At 34.2% G+C, this 10,202-nt stretch overlaps 1 protein-coding gene across 2 annotated transcripts; it reads right to left on the reverse strand.

The window, feature by feature from the left end:
• Positions 1-5,641: 5,641 nt before the first annotated feature.
• Positions 5,642-9,371, reverse strand: LOC110038842 (polyadenylate-binding protein 4-like). 2 transcript variants are annotated; one of them, XM_020743759.1, is made up of 10 exons: positions 8,921-9,371; positions 8,730-8,848; positions 8,426-8,625; positions 7,785-8,047; positions 7,600-7,706; positions 7,270-7,459; positions 6,963-7,189; positions 6,714-6,857; positions 6,235-6,483; positions 5,642-6,146 (listed from the first exon to the last, which is right to left on the reverse strand). In XM_020743759.1, exons 1-10 carry the CDS (start codon positions 9,153-9,155, stop codon positions 5,970-5,972), a joined length of 1,911 nt encoding a protein of 636 aa, XP_020599418.1. In that variant the 5' UTR covers positions 9,156-9,371; the 3' UTR covers positions 5,642-5,969. The 2 variants fall into 2 exon arrangements, with proteins under 2 accessions (XP_020599418.1, XP_020599419.1); XM_020743760.1 differs by having other exon boundaries at positions 5,643-6,146; positions 6,235-6,480.
• Positions 9,372-10,202: the final 831 nt, after the last annotated feature.

The raw sequence follows: 10,202 nt of genomic DNA on the forward strand, positions 1-10,202 counted from the left end.
TTCGTGAGCTCTACGCTAACTTGGGTTAACTGTTGGTGGCCACATATTGGTTAGAGGTATACAAGTTGAATTTACTACTGATGGTATCACTGCTTTTTATGGGCTGAGAGATGTATTTTTCGACAAGTACAGTGCATTCGTTGTGACTGATTCATCACTGGATGAAGTGCTTGCCTTTTTGACTGATGGAAGTGAAGAGTGGAAAATTAAGAATAACAATATAGTTAACTTCCCTGCTTCCATGTTGACTAGCCAGCCAAAGGTTAGACATCACTTTATTTCTCATAGATTATTACCAATGAATCATCTTTTCGATGTTACAAAAGATAGAGTTTTGTTGAACTATTGCATTCAGAACATGAAAGCAATAGATGTTGGTGCACTTATAGTTCATCATGCTCGAAGTATAGCTGGTAGCTCTACAGCTAGTTGTTTGTGATACCCTGCTTCGATTTTCACTTTATGTAAGCAATCAAGAGTAGATTCTCATAAAAAAAAAGAAAGTTTATAGCCACAAAATCCTATTGGGAGGCATATGATTCAAAGAGTTGAATCATTTATTGAATCTAAAAGGGGAAGAAGGGATAGACCCTCTACATCAGCTGCAGGGGCATCTACGTCTCGCCCTGCATTATTAGAAAACATTATGGAAAAACTGATGATTCAAAAAATGGACATAATTAATATTCAGGGTTAATTGAGAAATATTGGAGCAAGAAATGCTTGTAGTGATGAATATCAGTAGAAGAAAGTTCAACATGATATTGATTTTGAGAATGCCATGGTTAAACATCTTAGGGGAGAGCCTAATGTGGATTTTCCTCCTTGCCCCAGTTTCACTCCCTATGCTTCTATTCGAAATGAAGACGAAGAAGAGAAAGAAGAAGATGATGATGATGAAGAGGAAGGAGATGAAGACTGATACTTTTATGAGTCTAATATAGTATGTTTTTTTGTTTGTTTGCTATTTGTGATTGAAATGTATTGTATTTTCATTTAAGAATTGTTGTTGTAAAAACTTTCACGTTGTATTGTGGACATAATTGTAATAATAACTGTTGACTTTTACTTTTTCTGTATTTTTAGTATTTTCAGTTTTTTTTTTAGTTTTTGTGTTTCTATTCTCAGCAAGTTCTTTAGAATATATTATGTTTCATTTAATACTTTAAAGTCTTGTGTATGTTTTGTATATTGTGTGTATGTTTTTAAAGTCAAAACTTGCAGTATACCAAAGCCCAGTTTCATCATAAATCCTCTATAGGTTAGTTTTTATTTTCATGCATTTACTGTTTTCTTTCACTTACAAAAATTTTGTACTAAAACATTTTTAAAATTACTTAAAAACTTATGTTTGGGGCGAAGAAAAATTTCTTTTGAAAAGAAGTAAACTAAAATTTTTTTGTCCTCAATTAATTATATTCTTAAAATTAATTAATTTAACACGACCTTTGGTATTAGAGCATAACTTTTGATAACTATATACGACTATACTTATGTTTATAAATATTGTGGTAATTTTAGGTAAAAAATTTTTAATAATGAAGGTCAATTCTAAAGTTAAAAATATTTGACATGATATGATAAGACTATACTTTTTTATTTAAAGTAAATGAAATTGTATTTTTGAAATATTAATAATTTTATAGTTTCATGTAAGAAGAAATGAATGAGACTTTATGAAAAATCATAAACTAATATGAATTTATAAAGTGAAGAAAGTTATAGAGGTTTAACTTTAAGAAGAGGATAGTGAAGTTTGGAAATCATTAAAGACTATCTAGATATAGTAATCCTCACTTGAAAAAGAAAAAAAAAATAAAAAATAAAAGAAAGGATTGAAAACATCCAAAAAGAAAAAGAAAAGAAAAGAGAAGAAAAGAAAAATAATTGAGGAGAAGCTTGAGAAGAAGCCTAATAAAAAATTGGCTTCACTTGAATCGACTTAAGGAATGAGCTACATTTTCTAAACTTGTATTAGAGTATTTGTAGCATTCCTAGTAAAGTCTTCATGAAGTTCTTTTTCATCTAAATATTCTAAATGTCCTTATTATGCTAAATTGCAATTCTTCTTGAAATAAATAGAGATTCAGAAATCTTAAATTTGATTACTAAGTATTACTAGACTTAAAATTTGACTCTAAGTTATTAAAGGTTTTCTTAAATTTTGTTATTCTATTTATGAAACTAAAGTATAGAAGTTATAAGTAAATCTATATCCTGAGTCATTAGCCTTTATATAGTATAAGTGTCACTTGAGGATAAGAAACTTTTAAGTTTGAGGGACTTTGATACACCAAAATTATATACAATTTTAAGTAAATAATTTATGCTTATTTTTGAAGATATTGCACTTTAAAGAAGGGTATTTTTATGATTTTATTTCAGTTATAACATTTTTAGGTATTTGGAGCAAAAATGAAAAAAATGACAAAATTTGAAGCTAAAACAGCCAATTCTTTGGATTATATGAGACGACTTTTTGCAGATTAAGGCGATTCGAGATGAATTTTGGGCAAATTTTCAAAGGAGCACTTTTTCTACACACCTATTGGAGTAATTCAATGCACCTAAACACTTTAGAATGTTCTTTTATGAAGGGATATGTCTCTTGGATCGAATTACGCATCTTTTGAATTTAAAAGAGTTGACTTTTAGAGAGAATTTTGGAGGGAATTTTGAATTCCTTTTGAAAGAAGGTAGCCCAAAATAAAAGAGGAAGACTTCAAGGAGTTTAGGGGGGATGAAAAAGAGAGAAAGTGGGGGTGGCGTGAAAGGCAAGGACAAGAGAAGAGGAGATTTTCTATTAGTGTTGTAAGTGGAGAGGGAAGGTGGGAGGTTTCTTCTTCACTACACTTCTAAGAGAGAATTGAGTGTGCTTGTACAGAGAGAAAGACTTAGATGAAACTTCTAGGGATTTAATTGGGAAGGATTGTGAGATAAGTTGTGTCTTTTATTTATTTTGTTTTTTAAACTTGTTTTAATATATGAAATCAGTGTTTTGTTGTATCCTTCTAATGAATTCTGAGTAGTCTTCTTTATCATTCTCCCTACTTTGAGATATGGTTTTGTGAAGAATTGAGTTTTTTTGTTATGGTTTTAAATGTTAATAATTTGTGATGATTTGAACTCCAATCTTTATTTTTTTTTTCAATCTGGCCAATTGAAATGTTAAAACTTGTTGAGAAACATATGTTCTGAAAAGGGCTATGATTTATACAATAGGAGAGAATCACATTTAATTTCATGGGAGAGTATGTCATCCATGGAATTGAGTGCAAGAGGGAAATATACTTTGTTGATACTTTGTTGGCTGCAGAAGTAGAGATTTTAAGGTGACAGATTAAAATCCCCAATTTGGTCCAGTTGATTGGAAATTGATGCGAAATTATTAGCCCTCAGGGAAGGGAGTAGTGGGAGCTCTAGAATGGTAGTCGGTATCCTCCCAGCCTAACCACAAAATTAGGGACCAAACTCTAGATTAGTCAATATTGTTTATAAAACTTGGAAGAGGGTAAGGAATAGGATTGCTCCTATTTGGCAAAAAAAAAATTTATATATATTTACAATTGATTTTAATCTTTTTACATTCCATATACTCATTTTAAAGGGGAAGGATGTTTTCTTAAATTTGAATCTTCCATCAACAAACTCTTTGTTTAGTTTTCGTAGTTTTACTTTTGAAAGTTTAATTTTTAATTAGTTAACTTTATCTTTCAATTGCATTTTATATAGTATTCACTTTAGAAGTTAATATTCAAACTTCGCACTTTACTTTTATTTTTATATTTTTAAATTCTAAAATAATTTTAAAAATCTACTTATAGGATTTTCCAACTTCCATGTGTTATTAATATTTAGAACTCTCTTAGAGGTCTTTTTTACTTGAGAGATGCATATACTTGTGTTGATTTTAAAAGGGATTTGGCAGTTTAAAAAGAGTTTTAAAGATAAACTATTTTAATAAAAGGTATTTTTGTTTAGATTATATTGTATATTTATTATTATATTCGTCGTGTATTTCGTAATATTGACAAATAATTGCAAAACTTAGACACTAAATCTAACAGCATCACTCATCTGAATTTTGGTTTATGATAGCTAAGCTATTCAGTTGCCCATTTGATTTTGGATGGTAGTGGTTATTGAGAGACTGTCCATCTAGGAATATGTGATACCTATTTAACTTAAATGTTCATCATGTCCTCTTATTTAAGCTAGAATTAGTATTTTCATATGATCATGTGCTCCTTTATATGGTTGATAAAAGTACAAATGTTGATAGTTAGAAATATTGGTCAATTGTATGACAACAACTTTAACAAGTTCGATGGTACTCTTTATGAAGTTTCATACTTGAACAAATATCTGACAAACTCTATTATGTTTAAAAATGATCTTCTATTATCTTGAGGAATTCATATTGTGAAAATAATGAAGCATTAAGAGTCGATACGAAATGGAGAGATGTTGGAGTTTACCTAACAACATTTTGTTTGATTAGACCATTGAAGACAAAGCTTTTATAAACCTACATATTATCAAGTAAACTACAACTCAACCACCCCAAAGATGAAGGAAATATATTATTTGAAGATCTACGTCATCCAAAGTTCCAAAGGAAAGTTGCAAGAGCCACCTCAACATAGAAGACAACATCTTCAATAGCTAATCCCATAGCTTACTTGATTTCAATTGTATAGCTATATGTATTAGCTTGTAAGTCATTTCCATTTGTCTTAGTTTCTTTGTATAAATAGCAATATTTGGATAGTTTTATTCGTGCTGTAATTTTGCAAGGTGAGTTTCTTAAGGTTTGCAACTTGGTCTGATAGTTTGCTCGGCTCCTTTATTCTTAGCAACTTTGAGCACTTTTGTATTTTGGTTTGATTCAAAAAATCCTCTAGATGAAAGCTTCCTTAGCTTTGTTCCCTTTCATTTCTCCATATCTAAATTGTAAAGGTAAATTATTAAGAGCTTGATGTTGGTTTACAATTAAGTTATTTAACCTACAAATCAGGTCATTTGAAATGTTAATTAGAATAAATGAAAAAAAGTCATCACTTGGCTAACCAAATCCATATGACACTTGTCATCATGTGTTATGATAACTTTATTGGTTTTATTAATTTTTTTCTTAAAATATCCATTTTTAAATATTAAATTTTTTAAAAAAATATTTTTAAAATGTAGCATTTTTTGCAAGGTTATTTAATTGACTTCTACTGTGGATAAACCACATCAGCTAGGCTCATGTCTTCTTTCCTTTATCGTAATCACTTGGAAATATAGTGATTGCAACCACACAACCGATAAAAAAATATTACGGTAGGAACAATGGGCATCTGGATGATGGTGTGCATTGTAAACCACACCATTATGCACTTAGAATAGAGTGGTGTAATCTACAATATTATCGGGACATCCGGATGACACTCCACAAATGAAACCACCCATCCTCCTGTCAGGCGGAATCTTTTGTATTTAATTTTGTTTTTCGGGTGCTATGTCACTCCTTATCTCGTCAATCTCCTATTTTTCGCTTTTTATGTCATTTTCCTGACTAATGCCATGAATGATTCACTGTAAATGAGAAAAATTTGAAATTAAAATCAACCTTTGAATCAAATCTGCTACAGCATTTGTAAGATACATTGCTTTGATATTAATTCATCGGTGTCAGTGGAATGTACCGTAGCAACAAAATTTGTGCCACTTAAGGAGACATGGTAAGAAAAACCTCACAAGTACAGCCGGATTTTCGGATTTTCTCACTTAATAGTTGTTGAAATTACCATTCAGCTTTAGCGAAACAAGGATGGCAAATCAAAGCAAGAAAAACAGAAGCAACAATGTTTGAAAAAAAAGAAATTGTAGCAAACTAATCAGAAACTATTATTCACTCCAAAATCTTTGGAAATCATCGTTTGCCTTTTAACATATTCTAAAATGTTGGAGCAGAAACCTAGCCTTCAGATCTCAGTCAGCTGCGGGGCCTTGGATGCTGGAACTTGGTCTTCAACTCTCTGTCCTTTAGCAGTAGTCTCCTTGACCAGTTGAGCTAGCACCTTAGGCTTAGACAAAATCTCTTGGATTCTGGTGCTACTCATTTCCAGCAACATGTTGGCTATCGCCGATGCATGCTTAGGCTTCGAAATACAAGAGACGCCGGAATAGTTAATTTAAAAAGAATAATAAAAAAAAAAGCAGTCTAATAGAACGTAAAAAAGATGCTACCTCCAGCTTTGGTACATTGCAGTAGAGAAATTCCAATATCGTAGACTTTCGCAGCTGAGGATCTAATTTATCAAGCTTGCTCAACAAAGCCTGCTGATCTCGGGGCACAGTGTTGCTAAATGCTCTCTTTACTCCATTACCACTTGGCTGCTGAAGCTGAACTTTCTGTGTCTTCTTTATCCCTTTTCCATATCTCGAAGGGTGAAGATATCTCTGATTCAGATAATAGTCATCCTCATATCCTTCCTGCTAACACATAAATCTTGATTATTATTTTCAAAATTAAGATCTGAATACAAATTGAAATACGGAGGCAAGATTTCCTAAGATATAGAGTTAGATATCAACTGATGGTACAACATACAACTTTATTGCCTACCTCGCCACACACAAATCATTACAAAGAATATAGAAAGTGTATAATATCACATCCATTATCAAGAATATGGGTGATGTAGTAGATTGAGCTTGTGGCCTACCGGCATATAAAATGTTTCTTGTGGTAGACAAACCATAATAGGATTCATTGGCGAATTGACAGGAGCATGGCATGTTGGCCTTAGCGGGGCAATCATGTCAGTGGGCCTCAAATAAGGTCGAACATGCTCGTTTGGGGAATAAACCTGCAGAATATAAATAATCTATGTGCAATTAATGTCTAGAATACACTCCCTCCCACACATTTAACGGAGGCTCAATAAAGTAATGAGTCTAAGATTGTTGCTTACCAAAGGTGCGGCGGTGAGATGTTGGAATGCTCGGTTTTCCATGGGTAAACCTATTCTACAGGGCTGATAAACGGATGCCACGTCATGAGTTAGTTCGATGTAGTAAGGTGGGTGGGATATAAATGGGCAATTAAAGGTCGAAGAACGCTGGCACTGCGAAGAGTTGAAGCAAGTTTCTCTTTGTTGTGCAATGGCAACGTATAGATGCTTCCCATTTAATTTGCTCCCTGGATAAAAGTAATGTCAATCAGGAAGGAAGTAGAACTATGGACTTAAATTTTTATATTTAAAAACAATTATTGCTAACCATTAAGTGTAACAACAGCTTTGCTAGCTTCTTCAAATGAAGAAAAGCACACAAATCCATATCCTCTGCACCGTCCGTTACCATAACGACATGCTTTTGACCACAGTATCTTCCCACATGAAGCAAAACGTTCTTGCAAGGCCTCATCACTAATGGAATCGTCTAAGTTCTTCACATAGACAGTGGTACCCTAAAGAATTGCAGTAAGTGCTTATTAGTAATCCGAAATTGAATGTCCGAACAAACCAATGAATAATGTGGCAACAACTAGTGCATGAGAAATTTGTGTATTAGAAGCTCCAATGTTATTCAGCAGCTGGTCTTATCAACCTGTATTTTATTGAGTTGCTGGCTATCTGCATTATTCAGCAACTTCTTCCTCATGTTCTCTCGCTCAACTTTCTTCTGAGCTGGCCCCACATAAAGTATCTTTGATCCTATTGTCACGTGTGTTACTACAGAAAAATGAAAAGGATAAAATGATTTTAGTGCTAACAACGGCAAGTGAATGTTACCAAGTTTTGCACCGTTCATAATATCCATTGCCTTTTTGGCGTTCTCTGGTGATTCAAAACTAACAAATCCAAAGCCCTTAGACTTTCCATTTTCATCTTTCATAACGACAGCACTGTTCACTATCCCAAATTCAGAGAAAATTTCTCGAAGAATGTCACTTGAGAAGTCCTTTTCAAGATTCTTGATGTAAAGATTGCTGCCGCCCCGTGGCCGTTGCGACGTTTCTTTCCTCTCAAACTTTCTAACAAACTTTGCGACGTAGCTGATACCATGAAATAAATTATGGTGGCAAACATCCATTGGAAACTCACTAATAAATCATTTCCACAGAAGTGTATGAATGTTGCACGTCAAATCTTGATAAAGCATCTAAAATTTGCTACAAAATAGATAAATAAAACATTTCCGAAAATAGCAATATGGCATCCAAGTAATCATAAGAATTCTGAACCAGAGGACATCTAGAACAAAAAGAATTAAACATTATGAGCAGAATATCCAAAATTACGCACAAACAAACAGGCAAAACAGTTCAAAAAAGGGACAAAAAAAAACCTAACAGAAGGAAAAAAATATTACACACAAAGAAAAAATATTAGGCTGATCGGTTTCCGAATATACGGGGGGAGCGAGAGCTCACAGCTTCTTGCAGGCACCAACGGGGACTGTCCCATGAAGAGCTGTCATGGCGGATAGGGCTGCCTCTTCGTTATTCATTTGAACAAATCCGAAACCCTTGTTTCGACCATTCTCATCCAGCTGCAACTTGCAAGAAACTACCTGACCAAAAGGTCTAAACAACTTCTCGAGCTCCACTCCACCAATCGATTCATCAAGATTCTGTTCATGCCCCATAAAACCCCTAGTTACATCTTGAAAACGCATAACTAGAAGGAAACATTGAACCACCCTTGAAAAGCGAGGATAGACTGTAGAGTTTTAACCTTAACGAAAAGATTGCCAACCCCATTCTTCCTTCCAATGGGGTTCCGATCAGTCCACATGATCCTCATGGGCTTCCCTTTTAGAACGACGTGATTCATCGCTTGGAATGCTTTCTCGGCTTCCATAGATAAAAAGATCAATCATAGAAAGAGATCGGCATAACATAAATAACGGGTGAGGAGGCTATTACCACATGATTTGGAAGTGAAATTGATGTAACCGTAGCGGAGGGACTCGCCTGAACTGCGATCTCGGCAGACACGCGTAGAGAGAATGGTTCCAAAGCAAGCGAACGTGCCCACCAAATCTTCCTCTGACACCCCAGCGTCGAGATCTCCAACGTATAGAGAGATTTTTTCCGGTGAAGCCACTGCTGGCATTGGCAGCGGAGTTTCCGGCATCACGGCAGGCGCAGCTTCTCCCATTTTCCTTTTGTTAGATGAGGAGCTGAAGCCACTATCTTGATAGGCTTTACAGAGAGAGAGAGAGAGGGAGAGAAAGAGAATCTGAACGTGCGAGTGCGCAAGAGAGCAGAAGATGGAAGGGAAACTGCGAGTGCGCACGATTTTATAAAGCTTTAGGGAAGAGGAGTAATTGAACGGCCTCGATTTTATTCTTTAAATGAAGAGGAACCAAGAAAGATTTTGAATGTTGAAGGCGGCGTGGAAGAATCTACGTAGCCTTTTAATGGCGCATGCGATGAACAAATATTACGTTTGGCTTCTGGACAAAGAATTACATTGGATGTTAATTGCATGGAGAAACGTTCTCAAATCCACATTGAAAAAAAAAAGGAAAATAATATAATTTGAGCCCAAAAAAAAAGGCCCGGCTCAAAATTATAATTAAGATAATGGTTTAACAATTATAGTGCTGGTTACGATGTAAACATTTAAAAATCTATCTGGTTCATATTTCTGTCAGTTAAATGGCATCAGATTTAATGTCGAATATTTTTCGATGAAAACTTAAGCTCCAAAATTGCATCTGTTTGGCGTCATAAATTGTCACAAACGAATTGTGCATGAAATAATTTCAACATAAAATATTTGCGTAGACTTTAGTGTCCCCTATAAGTGGTCACAAATATTTTCCGTCAACATTAGTGTCCACAAGTTATCAACGTAACATTTCCACTTAACAGCTTCAAACTGGCCAATAGTATTTCCGACACTAATTTATTTTAGAATGCCAAAAATTTTAATCTCGCTCTCTTCACTATTCGATAGGTTGCTCCGGCGATACATTTCTCCACTGAAAATCATTGAGTTTTCTCCGGTGAACTCGCGTCTCCCGTGATTGCTCTTCCACTCCAAGCTCAGGTAAGCTTCTCCTCTCAGTTTTCGATCTTCCCATTCGTATTTTTCCGAATGATTGTTTTTTGATATTAAAAGAACGGAGTTTCAGGGTTAGATAAGTAATACACAAGAACTGTGTGCTTTGTATGTAAATATTGAAGTTTCGTTATAAGG

This window comes from Phalaenopsis equestris, unplaced genomic scaffold (genome assembly GCF_001263595.1).
Source record: "Phalaenopsis equestris unplaced genomic scaffold, ASM126359v1 Scaffold234149, whole genome shotgun sequence".
Lineage (NCBI taxonomy): Eukaryota > Viridiplantae > Streptophyta > Magnoliopsida > Asparagales > Orchidaceae > Phalaenopsis > Phalaenopsis equestris.